At 45.2% G+C, this 24,338-nt stretch overlaps 1 protein-coding gene across 1 annotated transcript in view; it reads right to left on the minus strand.

The window, feature by feature from the left end:
* Nucleotides 1-15,580: 15,580 nt before the first annotated feature.
* The window catches only part of SFRP1 (secreted frizzled related protein 1), a 43,056-nt gene continuing 34,298 nt past the window's right edge, over nt 15,581-24,338 (minus strand). The window contains exon 3 of the mRNA XM_034762024.1: nt 15,581-19,374. Coding sequence (XP_034617915.1) covers nt 19,052-19,374 — 323 coding nt within the window. The 3' untranslated portion in view covers nt 15,581-19,051. The remainder of the gene's footprint in view (nt 19,375-24,338) is intronic.

The following is a 24,338-nucleotide window of genomic DNA, read 5'->3' on the forward strand; positions in this document are numbered from 1 at the left end:
GGCCAAGGTTTCTCTGGATGCTAAGGAAAAATGTTCATGTCCCCAGTATGCAGATCTTAGAGCTGGTGATATCTAGAAAAGAAAGAGGTAGGCCCCCGCCCTCTCCTTCCCATCCCACCCAAGGCAGAATCACCATCCCTCCTGCACTGTCCCACACCCTACACCCTTGTGCATTCCTGACTTTCTCTTCCTGTCCGTGCTGTGAGTTCCGCTGATTACAGGCCCCCTGAGAGCAGGGGCAAGGACGATAGCTCTGCTATAGCTCCTTGTCCTGCAAACTATTTGCTGACTTCCCCAGCAGCTGTCTGTCCTGGCAGGGTCCCAGAAAGACCCAGTGACTGGCTGGCAGGCTGGTGCTCTGCACTCCCCAGGAGAAGAAACCTTCCCCTTGATTCGTCCGCTCTTTCCAGTCCCCATATTTCCCAGCAAGGGTCAAGGCAGAATGCAAATTGCCAGCGATGTGGAAAATTTACTGAGGGTTGGAAGAGGACTTTTGTCTAGCGCGAAAGGAAATGTTGTTTGTTTATAACTCCGCTACAGACTGAAGGCCAGAAACTCAATTAAGAGATGAGACGCAGCAGAAGGAATGCTGGAGGAAACACAAAATTAAACATAATTGGGGAGGATCAACTGAGTCACAAAGTGATGGCTCTTTATTATGTGCAATAATTCATACCTAGAAGATCCACATGGCGGGCAGCTCCCAAGCTTGAAAGGCCTCTCATCCCATCGTTTAGCTGCTACGACCCACATATAAATCAACACTGGCTTCCCAGTCAGGACAGTGCAAACTGTCTCTGCTCCAGCTCCGTGCAGCTGCCGAGGAATGTGAGGGGGATATAAAGCCTGAAGCCGAGTTTCCCATTAAAAAAGTGGTGCCCTTGACCTTTAAAATGGGAACAGACTCCGGCCTGTGGCGATGAGTGCTGTGTGGCACAGGATCTATTGCTCCACCAGTCCTTCTCCCTTCAAGTCTCACTTGCAGCATTCTGCAGGGACTCGGTTTGCCAAGGACTGAAAGACGAAATAAAGTCACTTTCACAGTGCCCCAGGGACTTGCCCCATGCCTGAGATTGCACCATCACAAGGCATTACAGCTCCTGGCTTGCCCTGCCTGGCTACACACCACCAAGTCTCTTGATTGCTTCATGCTCAAGAGAAATTAAGTACTTGATGGGGTTTCTCTTTAAAATGCCCAGTCTCAACCCCTTTGTGTTACAGCTAATCAGTCAGTCATCCCACAGCAAGGCTTTGCAAAGAAGTGATATATTCTCACCACCACCAGGCAAGCTGATCTCCAGAAACCAGCTCCCAACTCCTGCCGCAGCATCTGAAAGTCAGCCAGTTTCCCTCTTTCTGTACTAGTCTGTGTTGAACCCTTTGTGGCTAGAAGATCCTGCCGTACCCACATGGCCAGCCAAGAAGCTGCACCCAGAGAGGCTGAGTCCAGGACAGTGGGATTTGCAGCCCAGAGAAATAACTTGTTTTGAACCCAAACCACCTGCAGTGTATCAAGCGGCTCCTGATCCAGATGTGTTTATGCTTACGGTGGGTGCAATCCACCCCAGTGCAGAGGGGCCGGCACAAGAAGCCTAGACACCATTTTAGTCCCACTGGAGGCTTATTTTCAGCCTTCACACAGTTAATGTTTTCTAGACAAAGTCCCACGGGAGGTTCAATCCATTTCCAGTTAATATAATTTCTTTCTAAACACGGACTGTTTGGGGCTCCTGCTGTGCGTGTAGCCAGCTAAGCAGGGAAGGGACTAATTTAGACTCCTGTTCAGCAAAGAACTTAAGCGCATGCTTAACGTTCAGCCTGTATTTGAGTCTCATTCATCTCAGTGGGATGCAAGCATGTGCTTAAGTGCTTTGTAGAGAACCAGCACCTTAAAGACAATTGGCAGAACTCCCTGGGAACGTGGACATGGGCAGAGATTGCCCAGACTAAGCAAATTGTACCAATGCACCAAGCATGGTCACTTTTCATTTGCACTATGTGATTGAACTGAGAGAAGGTCAAAAAAAATCTCCATGATGATTGTACACCAGAGCTCTCAAGACTCATCGGAGTATATAAATGATGCAAAACAAGGAGACTACATCACAAAACCAGCATATTCCTGTTCCTCAAATTACTCCATTGTCCACGTGTGAACAATAAAAGGAAAGCTGTCTCCCAGCACAATAAGGCGTTAATTTGTCTGCACATATGCTCAGTTTAACCTTTTAAATCTATTTTATTTTAACTATTAGGATTTAAATCTGAGATTACAATTAAAATGTAAAAATATGCAAGACAGTTGCATATGATCTGGCATTTCAGCTCCCAGCCGGTTCCAGTTTAGCAGAGCCCTACAGATTTTCTGATTTAACAGTTTCTCATGCTTTCAAATGTCAGCGTGTCTATTTGTTTGACTCCCTACATGACCTGATATCTCCATGCAACTTTTTCTCACAGCATATTTCCCCCATCGTTTACATTCATTGGAGGTTTCATGTTTCAGTAACTTTTTCTTTCAAGAGAATCTAAGGGAAATATCTCCCATCGCTACCAATATGGCACAGCATGGGCTCTCTGTTTGGCTATTTTAATCCAATAACCTGGAAGCGCACTCTAATTTGGTACCCCACACTTCTGACCAGATGCCACCAAAGCCCTCAGATGGTCAACACATTCTGAGTTTCAAAACTTTCAGTAAAAAAGGGGCACATTATCTGAGAAAATGTTCCCTTGTCTCAAACAGCTCTGCAAACATACCTGTGATGTTCACTGACACGCCACCCCCTGATTTGGTAACTCCCTCTTTAAGTAGCAGCTTAAGAAAATCTAACCCTGAAAAACTTAGTTGCAGAGCATGTGATAAACTATTAAAATCCCCAAATTTAAGCAATCCCAGATGCCAATTCTTAATTGTCCTATGAGCAGAGATAAGATAAAACTTCAAAGCCCTTCAAAGCAATAGGCCAGGAATCCTGACCCCTAGCTTTAACTTGCCATAATTTTGATATAGTGTCAGTTCCAGTCTTTCTTGCCAGAAATACTCTATAAGCAGCTCTCTCTGATTTCACTGGGATATCAAAAGGATTGTACATCTGATGCGCGCCACCTGTGAGCCATCACCATCTGCAGCACGTTCAGATCAATTGACCGTTTCTCTTTAGTGATGGGGAAATAATTAGTTTAATCAAAATGGCCTGAGAGTAGAAGCCTAGATTGACTGGAGGGAGGATACGGGGGCATTTTTATTGGAAAGTTGCCTGCTTTCATTACTGCTAACAAAACAAGGACACTCATTGTCTCTAGAAAATTCACTGGCATAGAAGTTTACCAAATGACACTGTTTGCTACCAAAAGGGCTAGTTCCTTTCTGGCCTTCACATCAGATATTCAAAAACCCAGAGAATTCAGTGAGACTAGGAAGACTGTGGTGGCATGAGTGACCAACGCTGAAATGAGCATGTATTTCAGGGTACTCTAAATAAAATCACAGAAGGGTCCTCTCTGCAAAATAAAAAAAGAAGGAATTTTTATAGGAATCTTGTGGCTCATGTTAACAGCTCCAAGTATCCAGCTTTGCAGCATGTTAATCCCCTGGCACCCGCAATACAAATGAGATTTAACATAGTTGTGGCAAAATAACTCACCGGGCCGGGCGCCCCAGATTGAGAGGGATCAGCAAGCCAGTCTCTTCTTACTGTGTCTCCCACTTAGTAGTTAGTGGGAAAAGGTTTGTCCTCCTCCCAGGGCTGGGCCCTTCGGAACCGGGCTTCTCCCTTTCAAGGGTCCTCCTCCAAGATCATCATGCCTTGCAGGTGTGGCGGGGCAGGGCTCCCTGAGCCACCAGCTGCTCACCCACTGCAGGGTTTGTAAATCCTCTCCCAATGCTCACACACAGTATTTTTCAGTCAAAAATAATTAAAGAAGTTTTAACTTCTTAAAGCAAGAAATACAAGCTGTTTAATGGTATGAACAAAAAAGTTTATATTCAACTGCTCTGAACATGCCTTTTTTCCTTCGTTGTTCATGTTTAAAAAGTGAAGCTATAAAAGGCACCTTTTGTGTTTCCAGTATGCATAAAATTATGTGTTTAACCCACCTTGTCCATATGGGCCAGGCACCTGTGCACTAAACATGCTCTGGAAGCAATGACCCACTGCTATTTTGGGGGCACTTCTCCCCAGAATGTGAGAGGATACAAGATATCCAGTAGCATTACGCACAGTTTCTTTATTGCAGGCTACTGCAGACATAACTTCATTGTTCTGTTCTGTACTCTTAGCCCTGCACAACCTTGTCTGTAGTTGTGTAATGTTTAGCTAGTGGCTGTTGGCCAAGCCTAGATGATGTTTCTGATACTCTAATACTTATATTTACTAGATAACATTTCCTAAACTGAATGCTGAATTCCTATGGAAAAACAAATACTACCCACATAAATATCACCGAAGATAATCTTCTAATAATATCTCCTGATGGAAGTGCAGGAATCTCCATGTAGCAGAAAGGATTGCACAAGGACCAGCACAGTAAGAGATACTGATATGGAAAAGTTTGTAAGCAATTGCACCGAGACAAATGTTCCACAAGGGAGTCATAATTATATGAACACATCAGTGATTATGAAGCAATAGCAGCAAATTAAGACATTGATCATTTTACCTCTTGCAAAGAATGTGCAGCCTACTGATGCGGTTTGGGCCTTATCTGGATCAGCCGAGCAACTGTGTGCCTGGGGGCCGTTAAACATGTTGACTTAATTTGTGTTAATTCATATTTTTCCGTTTCTTTCCATGAAGCAAATCACAAAATACAAATGCAGGCTGGCTCCTTTTCTTACCGGCAGCCACATTTCCGACTGGTGGAGAAGCCAGGCTCCTAGGGAGAAAATGCTGGGCTGAAGCTTAGGGGTGGAGTATACTGTCAGACCGGGTAATGCACAGAGAGGCCAATAGCAGGACTGGGAAGAGAACCCACATCTCCTGACTTCTAGCTAGTGCCCTCTCCACTGGGTCATGATGCCGCGCCCGGTTGTGGGTGCTCTGGTATTACTGCAGTCCCCACACATTAAAGCAATGCGGTCCTGTAGGATGCTGAACACCCTCAGCTCTAGGATGACCAGACAGCAAATGTGAAAAATCGGGACGGGGGGGGTAGGGTAATAGGAGCCTAGATAAGAAAAAGACCCAAAAATCAGGACTGTCCCTATAAAATCGGGATATCTGGTCACCCTATTCAGCTCCCAGGGTGACTCATTCCCTCAGAGGACCAGGCTCCTTACTAGGGTCTGCAAAAACCATGTGAGTCTCCTGTGCTGAGGCCCTCCCTCTGGCAGGCTGTGCCTGAGAACGTGCTCTCTGGCCTGCTCTTGGCCCACGACCCTATAGAAAGGATGGTGGCAGCCGCAGGCCACCAGGGAATGAGATGAAGAGGGTAGTGCAGAATTGGAGTTAGGCCAACAGGCCTGGGCTTTGCAAATCCAAACCTGGGGGAGGTTTGATTCCCGTGGAGGGTCCTGTTTTATCTGCCCCACCAGAGCTCAGAGCTAACAGGGTCTGGCCTCAGCAGGAGGACATGTGGGGCTTTGCTCTCTGATGAGTCTGATTCCTCCCATGTTATCCACGCTGCATGTACATTACAAACACCCCGAGCACCAAATCTATCAGCTTCTCGGGGGTAACACTTGGGAGTCTGGTGAGGTTACGCAGGCACTGTTTGCAATTAACAGCTCTCCAGGAGATGCCTCTGGCAGCTAATTGGCTTTAGCTTTCTTGCTCCATTCACAAATGGGTGAAACACCATGGAAAAAACAAGTGCAGTCCATCCCCTGGCATACACACAATTCCCAAAGTTCGCCTGTGTCTGAGGCTCCGAATTGATTGGACAGTTTGTTTTGTTTGGGGATTTTTTCCTCCATATTTATTTATTTTGTGGATGGAGGGTAGAACCAGAAATTCTGAAATCCCACCCCTCGGAAAGTGGTTCCCATGATATTTGCAGAAGCAGCAGCAATGTCCCATGGAAGCATGTTCTCTAGTCTCCCAACTAATTTTGCAGACTGAGATTTGGATAGGTGAGCTACGTTTCAAATAAGCATCCACACAAATGGATCATCTAAAGGCAGCATGCCCACATCTGACACTGGGAATAAATAGGTTTCAGAGTAGCAGCTGTGTTAGTCTGTATCCGCAAAAAGAACAGGAGTACTTGTGGCACCTTAGTTTGTTAGTCTCTAAGGTGCCACAAGTAGTCCTGTTCTTTTTTTGGGAATAAATAATTATTTAATATCAATCTTCTCAATAGTCTTTTCCATCCCCAATGTCTGTGATTTTATGATCTAAATGTTTTTCTGAACTACATTCTGAACTTTCATTTCATCCATCACTGGACAGCAGTGAGCAGCATCTCAAAAGAAAACGGACAATATGATTATTCCACATGAAGCTGACATCTGAAGGCATGGGAAATACAGTCTACGTGGAAAAAGTTATAATAAAGATTGATTTGGTTTCTTTTACATTTGTTTTATGGAGGGTGTTGTGTACAATTGCAGAAGAGAGAAAAGCAAAGCTCAGAAGTTTATATACTGGATAAAAGTTTAAAATAACAACAACAAAAGACAAATAGGTCGAGATTGTCTCATCAAAATGTACCATTAGAGAACTGAGCAGTGTTCTGCCACAGGCATTGTATCTATGTATCTTATTTACACCCTTGACACTGGTCTGGTGGTTTACTTCCACATAAAGGCCATTTACACAGCCAGGCAGAACAGGGCCATAGTGCTAAGAAGAACAAGGGCCTATATGTTCTTGTGGCTTTTTCCCATGAAGCATGTCTTTGGGATGCATTGCTCAGACAATGGACTCCATGTAGTTTGCACTAATCTAAGTTTTACTCATCTTAAAACTCAGAGATCAATGGAGGGACAGGCAGCCCTTAACCAAAGGAAATCTCTGCCATCTACCAGGGGCCTAGCTGAGAAGAGCATCTCTCTCTCTCTCTCCCTGACACTGTACCTCTAGGACCCATATTAAGCTCAGTGTCGGTACAGAATTGCCTGGGCCCCTGACATAGAACAATTGCACAAAACCTGAGATCCTTCTGGACATTCTAACCCATGGCGATTCACACTTAGCCCAAGTTTACAAATGGCACCGCCACACCACAAATTATTCTGCTCTGTGGTATCCAGACAAGTTTGGGTTCAAGGTAGTGCATGCCGAACAAGCCGGTAATGAACCTGCATTCTTCACTCCCCCCAGCAGGAGCACCCAGGAGAACATAACAACGTCGGTAGTTTATTCAGGTGATGGGAGAGGAATGGCCCGGGAGGGGGGAAATTATAAAGGACTTCAGTCAATATTCTTTCCTTTATTCCTCACAGATCAACACCCAGTGCCGCCTTGCTGTGCCTGGCCTATCCCAGAGGAAAGACTCCAAATATACTTGGCTGATTAAACTATTTATTAAGATGATGTTAAAATAAAGTGAACGGCACAGAGTTTAAGCATAGAAGTTTCTGGTTATCAGGGAATAACATACTACTATATTCTTCATACAGGTGAAAGTGAGAGTGGGTCAGTTTACAGAGTCAGAAAACTACATTTCTCTGGGTCTCACCCACAGTGCAACACGGTGAGGTGGTAACTCGTCACTCGGGCTGGGGGAGTGCTGGGTCTGTTCTCACTGGGTTTGCCTCAGTTTCGTCTGTGCATTTGCAAGGAGCAGAGATTGTAAACTGGTGTCCATTATTCTTCCTCCAAACCAACATTCTACACTAGCTAGACACACGCTCAGCTGTTCCTGTTGCTAAAGCAAAGAGGATCCACGGAAGCTTGCGAACGTGGCCATTTACACGGTGCCGTACTGACTGTGTTCCCTCCCACTCGTGCTTGTCGCCCTCTCTTTTAACATGTAGGTGAGAAAATAATTTGTCCTGTCAACAACTGTTTATCTTCCAGGAGACCCAGATTTGTAAAGGTATTTAGGTGCTGCTGCAGGCCACTTTGCAACACCTGGTTTAATTTCAAAGGAGAATTAGCCACTTGGGAGCTAAAATCTCATTGACTGTCCTAAATCAGCTTCTAACTCAGTTAGGCGTTGCAATGCTAACTGCAGCGATGCCTAAATCCCTTAAAAAATCGGGGCCTAAATAACCTTACAAGGATACAGCGAGGAACCACAAAGCATTTTACAAAGGCAGCAACTCTGTACCTGCTAAAGCACAAGTGACTCTGAGAGGGAAGACAGCAGCTGTTTCACAGAGCACTCCACCACTTGAGAGCAAAGGGCCCAACAGAACCCCAAAGCCAACTGCAACTGTCCATAGTACCATAGAATAGAACCACAGAATATCAGGGTTGGAAGGGACCTCAGGAGATCATCTAGTCCAACCCCCTGCTCAAAGCAGGACCAATCCCCAATTAGATTTTTGCCCCATATCCCTAAATGGCTCCCTCAAGGATTGAACTCGCAACCCTGGGTTTAGCAGGCCAATGCTCAAACCACTGAGCTATCCCTCCCCCCTGGCCGTGGATTTAGGGTGTGATGCTGGAGGTAGTTATCTGATTTGGAAAGGAGTTAACAGCCACTGCTCAGAAGGTCCAAGGGACGTTCGCTCCTGCTCTCCTTCATGCTGTCATGCTGGAGCACTGCACTAGCCTGATTAACTCAGAGAGGAGCACCACCAATACCATCCCCTGAAGCAACCTGGTTCTCCCTGCAGCTCTCCCACCCATGGACTCCCCAGGCTCATCCCTGCTTAGCTTGTCGGACGTGACAAGTAATGTAATGCCCCGGACAGCAAGGGAGAACCTTTCTCACAGCAACCCAGCAGTAATGGCCGCCTCATGTCTGTCAGCAGGGAGGGCACCCTAATGGGAACCACATCAACCTGATGTGCAGGGGCTGCAGGCTGGAAATTGCTGGGGCTTTCCCTACTTTCCTTTTAAGCAAACAGCTCTTGATGTGAGTGAGTGCACAGCTGTGACAGGGGAGCGAGGTTTGGACTCATCCTAGAGCTGGCTCTGGAACCCATCTCCCCTTAGCCTTCATGCTGCAGCCATGCCTGTCCATACTGGGCATAATTAATCATTATAGACTCCTCTAGAGGGCCAGCAGCCACCTGTCCCCAATTGTTCTCCTGTCAGTGGATCGAAGTATTTTTCTGTCTTAATTCTTTTCCTTCTGCAGGGAACCAACCCAGCTGCTAGCAAAGGAACCATGAAAGCAAAGTCCTGTCACCAGGCTTCCTAGTCCACATTCCTGTTCCAGGTGAAACTCTGAAGAAAACCACCTCGAGCTTTCCCAGTTCAGCCCAGCTTCCAAGCCCTCAGCAGCCACACAAGCCGAGCCACGCCACTGGGCAAGCTGGGTGTAGGGTGACCAGATGTCCCAATTTTATAGGGACAGTCCTGATATTTGGAGCTTTTACTTATATAGTCACCAATTACCCCCCACCCTCGTCCCAATTTTTCACACTTGCTATCTGGTCACCCTAGCTGGGTGTGAATATTCTTGGTAGAATTGGTGCAGCCAGCCTACCAGTCAGCATGGAACTTACCCTGGTACAGAATGCAAGCCAGAAATTTCCCATAACCCCCCTCTCTGCTGCAGGTGAGTCAGTGAGCCCTGCTGGCTGGGGTGGGAACGTGGGAAAGGACAGGCACAATCACTCTTCTCTTACTCTCAGTAGTTGTGATCCATTCGGTGCAGCTGAGAAGGAGAGGGCAGGTTTCTCCACAGCTCTGTCATTTTCCCATGTGGATAAATACTGTTTTGATTGCATCACTGGGGGGTGGAATGCAGAGGTGACATTCAAGCGGAGGGATGCTTTGCTGTTTTGTTTTAAAGCACGTCACTTCCTACACTGGCCCAATTTGGGCTGCGATGTTTGCTCGTTTGGCTTTTTTATTTCATGTAACTGCTTCTGTAGGACTAGCTGAGGGAGCCCAATGCATTTTTGTAGGCCCTGTAAATCCAGTGCTGATGGAACCTGTCCCATTAGTTGGGGGCCACTGGACTCTGTCCTCAGCAGGTTGGTGGCTGAAAAGTTTTGACGATTTCCCTCTCACAACCCATAATTTTAGCCTCAGGAGTCAGTGATGTCCCCACACTGCGAGGTGCCCCAGAGAGAGGCTACCACATAACAGGAATGTTTGAATGGCCACAACTTCCCAGGCAGGGATTTCCCTACACCTCCCCTGAATTTCCCCAACATCCCGTCCCCCAGTTTTGTGAACTAGTTACATGCAGTGTTGCCAGTTTAGTGATTGTTTGGAAATTTTAATTGAAATTGAAACATTAATACACACTAAAAACATATATAGTGTATGATAAAATATATGTATCTGAAAAAGTGTAATAGATTTGAAAAGTCTGAACATAGATTAGCTTCCTTATGCAGCTGTTGTTTTTGATGACAATGTCAGTGCATTCATTTCAGTGATGTTGGCCAACCTAATAATTTCAAATGATGATTTGTATGCAAAGTCTAAATGAGCTCTCCCTGACAGCTAGTGATGAGCTGGGGCTGGGGGGACAGGCTTCAGGACCAGATTGTATTTACATTCACACCTATGCATCCGAAGAAGTGGGCTGTAGTCCACGAAAGCTTATGCTCTAATAAATTTGTTAGTCTCTAAGGTGCCACAAGTACTCCTGTTCTTCTATTCACACCTAATCTACCTAAGTATCCAGCAAACACAGCTGTGTTGCCCAAGTGATAGATTTTGGCTGGGGTTGGGTTACAAATCACTTGAATGCTGGGGAAATGTTGTTGTTCTTATTGTATGAGTAACGGGCAGTAGAACTGTACTTAGCCTGTGCTTGTTGAGGTCATCAAGAGAGAGGGTGGGACAGGTGTTTTGCTTGATGGTCTCCACTGTTTAAAGACAGCTGATTAGGCTCCATAGATAGTCTTTTGTTTTGTTAAGTGACCACTACAGCTGAAATCACTGATGACCAGGTCTAAGTGCTTAGACCTGCTGTGGGACAGTGTTTCTGTGGAAGAGACGGCCCAATCTAGCAGTGAGATTCCCCCACTGAGAGATCAGCTGAAATCACTGAGAGCTGGGTGGAACCTCAATAGACTAACTCGCAGAGGTCACAGTGGCAGGTGGCAGTAGAAGGTGACGGCGCAGGGCCATTGGCAACAAAGTGATGGAGTGAACAGTGGCACAATGAACAACAGTGGCCAGAGCGAACAGTGAGCAGCTGGAGGAACGAGCAAGGTGCCTTCTTGCCCCCTCACTTGGAAGGTGAACTCACGTGAAAGCAACTCTGAACTCTGAGTCTCCACTGACCAAGGACAAAACCGGTGAGTGTTAATGAGGCTGTTAAGAATGCTGGAGACACAACACAGTTCATGCGAACAAACATGACTGTGGCATTATACTTTCTATTTAAGCAAGAGATACCACACACTACAAACTGGAGGCCAATGTTAAGTGCATTGTCACTTGTTCATCCTGAAGTTGGACACTGGTTCTGAACAAGACCAGCAAATGCTCACTATCTTTCTGCAAGAAACTCAACTGACTGGCTAAAAGCATGCGGTGCAACAGTGAAAGACTCAACAGTTGATAAAGTGAAGAACTCTCTCACCACATTCAAAAAATTTGCATACATGGCTGATGAATGCACCGATGCAAATGGGCATCAAGTATTAAATCATTGTGTACGTTATCTTGATGTCAGTGGTAGGCCAGTCGATTCATTTCTAGATGTTCAAGTTATAGAAGACACATCAGCTGCATCTGTGACAACCTACATCTTAGAAAAGTTAAAAGCTTGTCAATTGGAGCCCAAACAGATGGCTGCTTGTGTATTTGACAGAGCTGCAAACTTCTCTGGAAGACATGGTGGAGTACAAGCTTTGCTCAGAGAAAAGCGTAACCCTAGTCTCTCCTATACACACTGCAGAGGCCATCTACTCCAACTAGCGCTAGTACGTGATGCAGACTCCTCAAAAGACATTTAAAAAGCTATAAATGTAATGTCTTCATTATATCCTTTTTTCAGCAAGAGTCCAAAAAGACTGAATATCTTGGAAAATATAGAAGATACACTGGGACTGAAGTTCAAATAAGTCCAACCTGGGAAAACCCGCTGGCCTTCTCATGAGCAATCCTTGGCTGTTGTCTTAAAATTACTCCAGCCGTTATTACTGGCTTTGGAAAGTATCTACCAAGATGGGATAGATCTAAGTAGTGAGGCTGGTGGATTACTTTTGCTACTACTTTCAGAGAAAACTACTGCCATTCTCTGTCTTGTAAGTCTACTGTTGAAACCACTTGGGTCATTAAACAATGCCATCCAGGCATCTGCTACAACAGTAGTAGATCTTTGTCCAGCAATAGAGGCTACATTTGGATCAATCAGAGAGCTATCCATTGAAAAAGTACTGGAAGAAGCAAAGAACTCAGTCCAGAAGTTGACTAATGAAGGCATTTATATTGAATCATTAAGTGAAGAGGACAAGAAGTGTTTGTTAAGACAACTGAAAAAGTACACAGACTTGATTTTTAAAAATCTACAACAGCAATTTCTAGATTCTACTCAACCTCTATGTAGCTTTTACAGATCCCTATCCTATAAAACACCGACAGTTGAGTGGAGTGTGGCACTACCAGCAATGGGGCTGCCATGTATTCAGGACAGAATAGAGAATTTGAACACAGAGTGGAATATCCTACGACGACTGAATGAAGATTTGACTTCAACTTCTTTTTTATCATCACTAGTGGCTCAACCCGATCTTTATGCTGTGTTTCCTGGGATGAAAGAAGTAGGAATTCATCTCTTGCTACTCCCAGTCACAACAGCTACAGTTGAGCGTTCTTTTTCATCATTGAATAGAATTTTGTGTTCTGAAAGAAGTCGCCTTCTGCCTGATCATGTGAATGAACTAATGAGCATATCAACTGAAGGAATGGAAGTACCGGACACATGAGAAGCCACCAAAGATGAATGCATTGCATTCAAGAAGTTCATTAACAGAGTTGTGCAAAATTACAAGAAGAAACCGAGAAGAATGTAGATGTAATGCTTCATAGAAGGCTTGAGTAGCCAACTTTAATTTGTGTGATGATTTTAAAACATGAGTTAAATCTAATAAAATGGTCATGAAACATTTTTCAGTTTTTACTATGGTGCCATACAGCCCCCCTTCACCCTCACGGTCTCATGCCTTATCGGCCCTGACTCCCCCCCTAAATTCGAATACCGCCCCCCCCCATTTCAATTCCTGGGGCAAACACTGTTCCCAGGAATAAATTCCATTGCACTGAGCATACAAGTGAAGTGAGTGCAAGGACAGCGCTGAGACTACAGGGAGAAACGGTCCGGCAGGACTCAGTGAGGGCAGCCAAATGGCGCAGCAGTGAGGAATGAACACTCTAGCACTCCCGCCACTCTGTTCTTTTCAGGCCTGATGCCACGTTGTGGGGCAGAGCCAGAGCACATCGCTCTTGCAGACCAGCAGAATCTATGCCTCCAGAATATTCACAGAGAGCTTATTAAACATAAAAGGAGACAGTACAGCCAGAAACGGGATTTCAATTGATACAAGGAATACAACTAGGAAAATCCCATCCCATGTAATCCTGGTTAGGAGCAAACCTGCAAGGGCTCCCGGGCACCTCACTGCAGCTCCTAGGAATGGATATTTTACTCCGTGGTATTCCAATCCAGCTCATTGACTGGGATAATTCATCTAGATGTATTCCACTGAGCAGTCTACACACCTGGCTAGGGCGCATTGGCTGAGTGAGCATGGGAATAGCTGCAAAGCTGTGTTGCTATCAGTGCCACCTCTGACTGGATCCCCAGTAACAGGGACCCCGGTCTATCAGCAGCAGCAAAGCAGGGGTAAGAGAACTTCTGCTTGCTGGGCTGCATGCTTGGACATCTGCTTCCTGGCATTCGTTTAATAGGCTTTAAAATCTGCTTTATGGGGCACTTCTGAGACCCCCTGCCACGTAGAGGGGCAGTTTGACTCTGCTCTTTAGTATAGATGAGCAGCCATGGTGTGAGTGGAAATATGTGATGTGTCTGATGTGCCAGAGCTTTAATGGCAATAATACCCAGCTCTTACGTAGTGCATTTCATCAACAGATCTCAGCGTGCTTCCAAAGGAGGACAGTATCATTATCCCCATGTCACATATGGAGAAACTGAGGCACAGAGAAGGGAAGTGACGTTCCCAAGGTCACCCCACAGGCCAGTGGCGAATCTGAGACTAGAGCCCGGGTCTCTGGAATCCCAGTCCAGTGCTCTATCCACAGGCGCTTAGAGAGGGGATGGTAACGGTCTGGACTAGAGATGGTTGGAAAAAGGGAATCTATGTTTGCAAAAAATTTCAAAATTGCAAAGCTGTTTTCATGTTGAAAGGTTCAAACATACCCATTTTCAGTGTCGCTGTTTGTTGTGAGGTTTTTTCCATTTTCTTTTTCAAAACTTTTTCAAAAACATAATTGTATCGATTGAATGATTTTGTCCAAACCCTGGTTCTTGGTAAATGGAAGTATTATAATAGTGTTTTTGATAAAAGTTGGGGGGAGGGGATTTTATTTTTAAAAGCCATGAAATTTTTGCCAAAAAAAAGAAAAATGTCGCCAATGTCAATAATTTCTCTCTCTGTCTCTCAAACACACATATTAGGAAAGGCCATTTTTTCAGTGAAATATCTTTTCATCCTCAAAGTTTTGGCCAGCTCCATTCTGGACAGAGCTTCTTGAGGTGTTTCCCATGTGATACCCCAGCCTCAGTTATTCCATTCAACTAGCTGGAATGCTCCTCACAGGTCGCCCTATTAACCAGTTGGTGCTGGATGCACCTGCTAAGCAATCAGTGACCCACAGGACTCCCTTGACAAGCCTGATTTCTCCCCACCCTGTGTCCCCATGGTACTCTGGCTCCTTCATCTTTCAGCAGTGAGTGCCCAGGGCACAGCTGACCACGTGATGGCGGCTGGGTTTAACTGTGGTGAGAAAACGCACCTGAAAGGTGAAGGGAGCCGGAGGCTGGGCAGCACTGGGAAGCATACAGCAGCACAGCATGCTGCGGCGCCAACTGGGGAGTAAATGTGAAAGAAGCTCATCCAGAAGTGTGCACATGGGAGAAGCCTGTGTGAAGGTTTCCTTTAAGAATGTAAGAACGGCCATACTGGGTCAGACCAAAGGTCCATCTAACCCAGTAGCCTATCTGCCGACAGTGGCCAATGCCAGGTGCCCGGGAGGGAATAAGCAGAACAGGTAATCATCAGGAATTAACAAGGATCTTCCCATAGGCTTGACCATACATTACTTTTGCACCATAAGAGTTCCAAATAGCAGTTTCAGTGGGTGTTTTGGGTGTGTGAGGAATGCAGTATCAGGACCTAACTATATCACACACTCTCTCTCTCTCTCACACACACACACACACACACAAACACACTCTCTCTCTCTCTCTCTAAGCATTTCTGGAAGTTTTGCAGAATGTGTAAATACACAATGGGTTCTGTTGCAGATTATTCCCAAGCGCCTGATTTAATCCATCCTACTTCAGCGACCATTTGAAAGGCACCAGACTAGGGTTAGAAAACAACATCTCTTTATAAAAAATGGGGAGGAGGGGAAATCACATTGTAATTGATTAATTCAGCAATTTTAGTTAAGTGAATATTGATACATGGATGGAAAAACAGGGAAAACATATGCAAGAATAAAGAACAGATACTGGACTTGCTATTAAACATAAGTCGTAACATCAAAACAGCTGGTAAAATAATGTAACATGAATAAAACGCTGAAGTAAAAAAAAAAAAAGGAATGTCAAACATTTTCACAGTATCCTAAGCTTTTATACACATCTCAGGAGAAAACAGAAGCCGATACTAGTTCTAAGAAGAGTCAAGCTTCTCAGAGAGGGCCTGAGCCAAAACCCAGTGACATCGGAGGAGATGCTGGGAGACTTCAATGGACTTTGAGTCAGGCCTGGAGCATCTGTGATGTGGGCTAACGTGATGTTGTAAGTGGTGCATACCGCCTTGTGCAGATTCCCTGCACCGGGCTGCTTCACCCTTACTGCATGAAAGATAGGTACTGCCAGTTCATTAGGATACATCAATTGCTTAATGTATATAGCTAAAATAGCTATTCAGTTAATGCATGTGGAACTAAATATATCAACAGCTATTAGATGGTGATTCCTGAAAAGGAGACAAGAACTGGGTTCTGACTTTCAAGAGCATGAAACTTACTGGACCTTTTCTAGAAAGGCATCTTCATCTGAAAATTCAAATGCATTTGCCCCGTCAGTGTAGGAATCATTTAAAAATCGAGGACATACCATATGTCTGCTGCTCTGAGAAGGAATTCAAGAAGTACCTATTAGAACTGCAATGAAGTACATTACAAAAACCACACACTATTTTCTCATGAAATCATCAATGCATTACTGAGGATTTTCCTTTGGTGCCAATTCTAACATTTTCAGGTCACGTCTCTCAGTGAACCCTTGATTTCCCTGGCAGGTTTATTTTTATGATTACACGAAAACACCATAATGTTATCTAGCAAACTGGCGTTATAGCAACGATTGTAGCTAAATTCCTGTAACACACAAAAACTCTCTCACCATCTGTGGCTTAGTTTGACAAGACTAGATAAAAGCCTGTTATTGTTCCAACAATACTGAAATGTTTTGGACGTGCTTTCAGGTTCTATTTCTGTTCCAGAATGTGGAGCTGCGTTAGCCTTCACACGAGTGGCAGCAATATCTTTTTTTGTTTTTTGAAAGGTGTAGTAACATTTGTAGAAGCAGAAAAAATCAGGCCACCTTCAGGAACAACACGAAAGCCTTGCGTTCATTTTTACAGTCCTTAAAAGGTAGCTCTTTTCAGTTCCAATTCTTACTAACCTTTTACATTTCACTTCCTCTCTCAAAATCTCTATTTACAAACAAAAAAACAAGCCCCCCCCTCCAATCTGCCACACTTCCCTAAATTAACGCTCTAAACAGTTACATTAAGACAAAATGTAAAGATACTTTAACTGCTCACAAAGAACGTGATGTTACATCGGACTCATTTTCTTGGGTGCTGTTAATTTTATCAAAAACTGCACATGCATAAAACAGAACTAAAAAGTCCGATTGACGACCAATCAAATCTAAAAACTAGATCCATACAGTCTCAGAATCGCTGACAGTTCACCAAGCAGTGTTGCAAAGGGGAAAGTAAAATTGCTATCCAGCTACATAAAAATGTCCAAAAAACCTTGTCTGAACTATAACACACAAATCTGATAAAAGGATCTAGCTCATCCTCTTTTCAAAGGACTAGAATACAAGATCAGAGAGCTGGTAAACTAACTGATTCAGTACCTAGAAGCACACAGTTATGCTAAGCTTTAAATAGGTAACTACAGTAACAAATTGCTTTTCCACAATGTAACTTTGATAGCTGATAGCTTTTCTCAGTCCTCCTGTCCCAGAGCAATACCGTCCCAGTAACCAGGACATACAGCCTGACTGACTTCAGAACCCCTATCTCGTGCCAACCAACCATGTTCTGGAATCAGATACTTCTTTAGGCCCTGGTCCTGCAAAATGGCACAAATGTCTGCTAGAGCTGGTCCTTACTGTATAACTGACCTGACTTTTACCAGGTAATTAACATCCTGTACATAATAGTTACAGAGGGAGAAAGAAATGCAAAGAACGCATTATCCTTCTAAACTGGCTTCCTTACAGGATTTGTGTAGGAAACTAATTGACACTGCTAAAAATTTTAAAGGATCAGATATTTTGTTTCATGCAATATACTAAAACACTGAAAAAAGCGACGTACTGCTCAGTTCTGTGGCCCCAGTTGTCTCTGAACTTGGACTTTTTGGCTCAAGATCCACTTTGTAGAAATCAGTCTAATTCTGAGAAGTGCCGGGGGGGCGAGTGTGAGTTCAAATCTACATGAATTGAGTTTCTATTTGAGCTGATGGTTCCTGCTGAAATATCTGTATTTTGTTTAAAACAATCAGCTTTTGCCCATCAAGAGGCATAAGGTACATTCCTATGATTGAGGCAGTGATGAGAGAAGGCCAATAAAACCAGAGGGACCAGCATGAAAATTCCCATATCATTAAAACCCTTTAGCATCTCCCCTTCTCTGATGCAAAACTAATCTCTTTTCTGTCCCTGCTACTCTGCAAATGGAAATAATCCTTGTGTGGACTTGGCAGGCTTTCCCCCATGTCCCACAGTGCTTTGCAGACAGCTTAAGTGTATGTTGTTTTAAAATAACCGCTACAGATATAAACTCTACGGCTTATAGTCCCGACTGAACCTGTGTTTTCCTTAATGTTCCACCTCCTGATGGCTCCAGGTTTGTCACCTGCTTCCCCCACGTCCTCACCTATCTATGGTATTCAAGTCTGCAGAATTTAAAAAGCAACTAATGATAAAGTTCTTCATCTAGAATTAGCTTTGCATCAAAGATGACACTGCAAATACTGGTCTAAGATTACAAGGTGGGGTTTTCTGCAGAATTCATGTCCTAATTCCACCACCCCATTAGCTTTAAAAGGCCTTTCCCCACAGATAGTATTTCACAAAATTGGCCTGCAGTAAGAACTGCGGAAAACATCCCATGTAGGGAATAAACACCCCTGAGCTAAAGAAAAATCAATGTACCTAGAATTATTTCACTTTAGACCAATTCAATAGGATTATCTAGTATCACCCCCCCGCCTTCGCTCTTTTTATCTGACAAGTTCCCTATTTAAATAGATTTGCATATCATTACAGCAACAGGTTACTTCTGACATTGTAGGTGTAAATAGTTTGTGACCTCAGTGACTGTTCTGTATGAATGTGTTGCACTTTCAAACATTCGCTTACAGGGAAATACTGATACTGGGGGTGGAGCTTTAAAGGAAGCTCAAAAAAAAAAATACAAAGAAACAAAACTCAGGTACAACATCCACTACTACAGAAGGAGCAACATTTGAACCCCGAGTCCTAGGGCTGTGCAAGTTCTGGGCCAGCAGGAGTCCCTCTAGCCACCTGATCATTTGAAGAGCGACTGAAATGTTGGACACTCCAGAGTTTTCATTTTCTTCATGAACTTTTTGAACTCTTTGTTTTTCTTATCCCACTTGTGAATGGCCATCAGCAGGTACTGGGTCTTCACTTTGCGGCCCATGATCAGGAAGTGGTTGCTGAGGTTGTCCAGCTGGTGGCAAGGACAATCTGCTCCATTCTTTAGATACAGTACTAGCTTCTTGAGGTCTTTTCTCTTGATTGTTCCCAACTTCAGGGGCTTCTTCTTCTTTGGAACAATCTTTTTGTCCCCGTTCTCCTTTTTCACTTCTTTTATTTTCATCTTGAAAGCTGAAAAACAAGAGAGAGAAAACAACTCCTGAGCACCATTTGCATACATGAAACAGAAGCACTGCAATGCTCCTGGGCCTTCCAAAGCGAACTGAGACAGTGCCAGCACACTGCACATCTGGGCCAGGTGTGCTGAGAGCGCTGCTGAGCAATAACGTCTCACTGTTTCCTTGTGCTCCCCCACCTGACTGTCCCTATCTGCCTATTGTCTCCTGTCTTCTCCTTAGATTGTAACCTCTCAGGAGCAGGAACGGAGGTTATGGACTGCAGCTCCTAGGTGCCATGCAATACAAATAAGAAAGAACAACTAGCCCCTTGCTTAACCTGTACCTGTAGAGATGCTGCAGCAGTTACCTCCCTGCTGTGTCAGTAGCTATGTATGGACACCAGAAAGCCAAATGAACTGGCAGTGCAGATATCCATTCTGCTCCTTTAGACCCCATGTCTTTCCCATCAACTGCCACTGCTATTCTTGCATCCTACCCAACCACCAAGAAGGGAAGGTCTGGGTGAGGAGCTAGTGAAGTTGGGATTTTCAAGTCCCTGTTCAATCCAAAGAGCAAAGCAGGCTATTTCTTAAAACCATGCTGCATGCTTTTTATTTGAAAGACAGATGTGTTTAGTTGGCACTGCATACAGTTTGCTGGCAAGATGTTAGTTGAATAAACAAAGCTATTTCCTTACTGTACAAGCACAAAGAGAAATTCCTGAAAGGGCCAATTAAAAGGTCGACTCAGCTTTTCAAATGCATTTTTTTAGTTGCTCCTGGCCCTGGGGTGTCTGTGAAACAAGTTTCCAAACACAGTGAATTTCTGCAGTTGAGCAACGAAGCCTCCTTGGAAATAGGTCTGTCTAAAGGGGACCTTAGGTGTAGGAGGGCGAACCACATTGCTCTAACGAAGGTGCACACACCTTCCTGTAAGAGAAGGAGAGCTCATCCAATATGACTTAAATGGAAAAGATTTTCCTCTTTGGGCTCCCTGATTTCCTGAGCTAATGGCAACCTGAATAAAAAATTAATGTTCTTTCTCCGCGACCATGCAAAGGAATTTAGTTTACATGGGAGAAAATGATGAAAATGTGTTGTACATTAAAGTATCCCTTCACTGCCATTTGGCTCTGCCTCTTCTGTTTTTGGGGGAAAGCACATGTGGCCAAAAATTACTAACATGCTTCCATCGTTTGGGGTTTACTTTAGGGCTGCAGAGAAACAGGCTTGAATAGTTGGTTAATTGTCTTGTGCCCCTTTCCTTTTGCATCTTAAATGTATCTGCAGAAGCAGACATGGTGGCAGCCTTTGGTTCTAGCAGGGAGGAAGCTCCCCCCCCACCTCCGACATCTCCCTATGGGAGTCTGCCCTGTGGAGCCCCCCTGCCACTGCACAGTACATGTTGAGTTCTGGAAAGCAGCTTTGTGGACCATTCCAGACACAAAGGGAGGAAGGAGATGGTGATGATAATACTGAAAAGGCAGCGGAATCTGTCTATTACCCCCATGCTCCTAGCCACTGCATTGGCTGCGGGAATAATGGTATTTATCCACTTGTGTGCCAGAAATATCCAGCCCACTTGCCAAGGGCCCTGCTGTGTGATACTATTACCATACATGAGAGTAATGGAGCTGGAAACCTCAGTTACATTTTCATTCCATTTGTTTTCTGGATTCAGGATATTTAAGGAGCTAAAGAAATTGACCCAGATCAATTTTCAACGGGTCTGGAAAATACAGTAACAGTTTTTAGTCCACTCTACGCTCTGAGACACAAATTGGGCTGCAATCTCCTTCATTATGAATCCCAGTTTCTTTAGCAGTGCAGAATTTTAACTCCATACGAAGCACTGCAGACGTCTATGCAGGATGAAGGGTCCAGGAAACCTGTATAATCCTAGAGATACTGAATATGCAGGGACTCTTTGGAAATGTCCTGTTTGCAAACTGACTTAGTTATGTCATTGGTAGTTGACATCCTTGTTGCTAACACCCTTGGAAAGAACACTGCCCATCAGTTCATGGGGGTTTGTTCTGCTCCAGGCATCAAAGTGTAATGGAACCCCCATGCCTGGGAAGTGTCCTGTTCCCAACAACTCTGACCTCTTCATTGTTCATTGTAACTAATGTTTATGGGACAGTTATCCATGCTTGTGGGTGACATGTAACCTGCTCAGACAAACCATAAATCCAGGGCTTGGCTAAGACATTGTAAAATCCCTCACCCGTGTACAGCGATGTCTCCAATGTTCAGAACTGGGAGCCAAAAACAGGGAGATATGAGGAACAAAAAGGTGGCTGACCTGGGACAACAATTTCAGTTCAGCAGACTCTGCTGTTCACAGCAAAGACATTCTGGTCATTTATTCTGATAGCAACACATAGATCTTGTAGTACTGTCACGTTCAAATACCATCCAGCCTAACAAATCAGATGCTCCTAGGTTATAGCCTCAATGGATATATGTGAAAAAAAAATGGCATAAAAGCAACATTCCCTCTCTCCCCTCTGCTGGTGACCTGGATTCTCGCAATTTCCTGGGACATCTCAGAGCAGATCATTTAATGTCGGATGTATTTGCTGGTTGTCAGCTGCCTGGGGACTAAGGACACGTTCTGAAAACAGTGGGGTCTGGCCAACACCACCGCTTTTTGCATGAGCATTGTGAAGGCAATTAGGAATCCTTAGCCTAATGGCTTGATTCATCCCAAGCTGTCTGATGCTGCTGACTGATGCTGCCGGGTTAGCATTGGGTATTTAAGGCAGGGCCACTTGTATTGTGGTTTTATTAAAAAGAAATGCTGTGGCAGTGGAGACCATTGTGCGAATCATCATTGAGGAGCCCTTTCCTGGCACACACTGATCCCATCCCAATAAACACCTTCACTCCCAGCAACAGGCAAGAAGAGGAGGAGAAGGGTTTAAATAAAGTCAGTCATCAGGACTGATTGAATCTTGGCTCCAGGGTCTAACAGCGCTGCCAACACAAACAGCTTCCTTCCCTCGGAGCCCCAGCCCTCCAGCTCCCCCAGCATTAAACCAAACTCAGCTTGAGATGGTCTTGACAACCTAATGCCAGATGGAGTCAGGGAGATTGGGGATGGAGGAGCTGAAATTGACTCCAGTCCCCAGGAAGTGCTTGCTCACACTGCCTCGGTTTTCAGCCATCTCATGCAGGCAGGTACCAACCCCTGAGAGAGCTCAGCACAAAGGGCTATTTATAGCACTACAGCATGTGCAGCCCTTCCCAACCCAGGAGCTGGGCTGCCTGCATCTCGCCTGCAAAGAGAGCATGAATGAACTGGCTGGAGGGGGCTGTTCCAGCCCGAGCTCTGCATCTGGGCAAATTGCACTAACTTGCAGACACCCCATCAGTGCTGCCAACTCTCATGATTTTGTCATGAGTCTCGTGATAATTATTGTTTTCCTTAAAGCCCCAGCTCCTGGAGTCAAGTGGATCTGTAATGATTTCAGCCTTCATTCTTAAAGAAACAGTTAGTTTCTAGCCCTCATGGCTGTGGAGAAAGCTTCAAACTGTGTCCCCAGTGCACCCTAAAGGCTCTAAAAGCAGAAGGCAACGACAAAGAACCCCAAATCTATTATTTTTACAAAACCTCATTATTTCTGGCGAGCCCGATTCACGATTTTTGAACATTTGGGGTTGGCAATACTGCCCCACCACTGACCAAGCACAATCTACATTTGCAAAGTGTCTGGGGAGAGCTCCTGCTCCCCTCCCCTCCCACCAGCGACTCAGCACAGGTGCCTGAGTTTTGCCAGTCCGGTCTGGGAAAGGCTGTGTCCCTGTATTAGTTCAGTGGGACAGAAAACAGCAGTGGCACTGAGCTACCAGGGCAGGGTCATGGCAGGTCACTTGGCAGGAAGAGAGCAGAGACCAGCAGAAGGCTCAAGACCCAGTGAGAAATGCTCCAATCTCTCTGCCACATCACAGCAAGCCAAATGGAGGCAGCTCTCTGCAGTGAGGGACAATGGCCCTGCTAGGGTGACCAGACAGCAAGTGTGAAAAATTGGGACAGGGGGTGGGGGGTAATAGGTGCCTAGGTAGGAAAAAGCTCCAAAAATCGGGACTGTCCCTATAAAATCAGGACATCTGGTCACCCTAGGCCCTGCCCAGCATTTCTCCGGGAGAAGGCGGCAGATTGCCCACCGAGGATTTCCAGGGCAGCCTGGTGTCAGCTCTCATTTAGGAATCAAACCCAAAATGGGCAGGCGGTGCCATGCAGCGGAGTGGCTTGAATTCACATGGAAATGCGCACAAGCCCCTCTCTGTATAGAGGGCCCTGCAGGGCTTGCTGCACGTTACAATCCCGCTGTTGCTACAGCAGAACCCAATCATGATCAGGCCAGTGCTGACCCCGTTAACAGCTACATTTGTGAACCCCTCTTTGCCAGTCACGATGGGCTGGTTTCCAGAGGTGCACAGAGCACTCCCACATCCAGCTGACTCGTGGGAGCTGCAAGCACTTTAACAGTGGCACAGCACTACAGAACGGACATCTTATTGTTTCTGTTATCGTGTGTTATTTGCATTGCAGAAGTGCCGACAGCCCCAGCTAAGATCCGGGCTCCGCTGTGCTGGGCGCTGCACAGACACACAGGGCTTGTATACACCGCCCCGCAGCTCGGACTGTGGAGACCTAACAGCCGTGCGCACCAAAGTGCTACGCTGTAAGGTCCCCGTGTGGACACTGTGGGCCCAACCAAAAGGCTCCTAGTGTAGTCTGCACTAGTGCAAACTAGGAACCTGTTAGTTCAGGCCCGCAGCATCCCCATGGGGAAGTTACGGAGCAGCGCTTTGGTGCTCTCTGCTATTCACATCCAGGTAGTCTGACCTGTGGGGCAGTGTGGACACAGCCTTGCTAACAGACTGTCCCTCCCATCTCATTAGACAAGCCAGACAAAGGGAGTATCCCCATTTTACAGATGTGGAACTGAGGCGCAGAGAGGCCAAGTGA

Source organism: Trachemys scripta, chromosome 2 (assembly GCF_013100865.1).
Source record: "Trachemys scripta elegans isolate TJP31775 chromosome 2, CAS_Tse_1.0, whole genome shotgun sequence".
Lineage (NCBI taxonomy): Eukaryota > Metazoa > Chordata > Testudines > Emydidae > Trachemys > Trachemys scripta.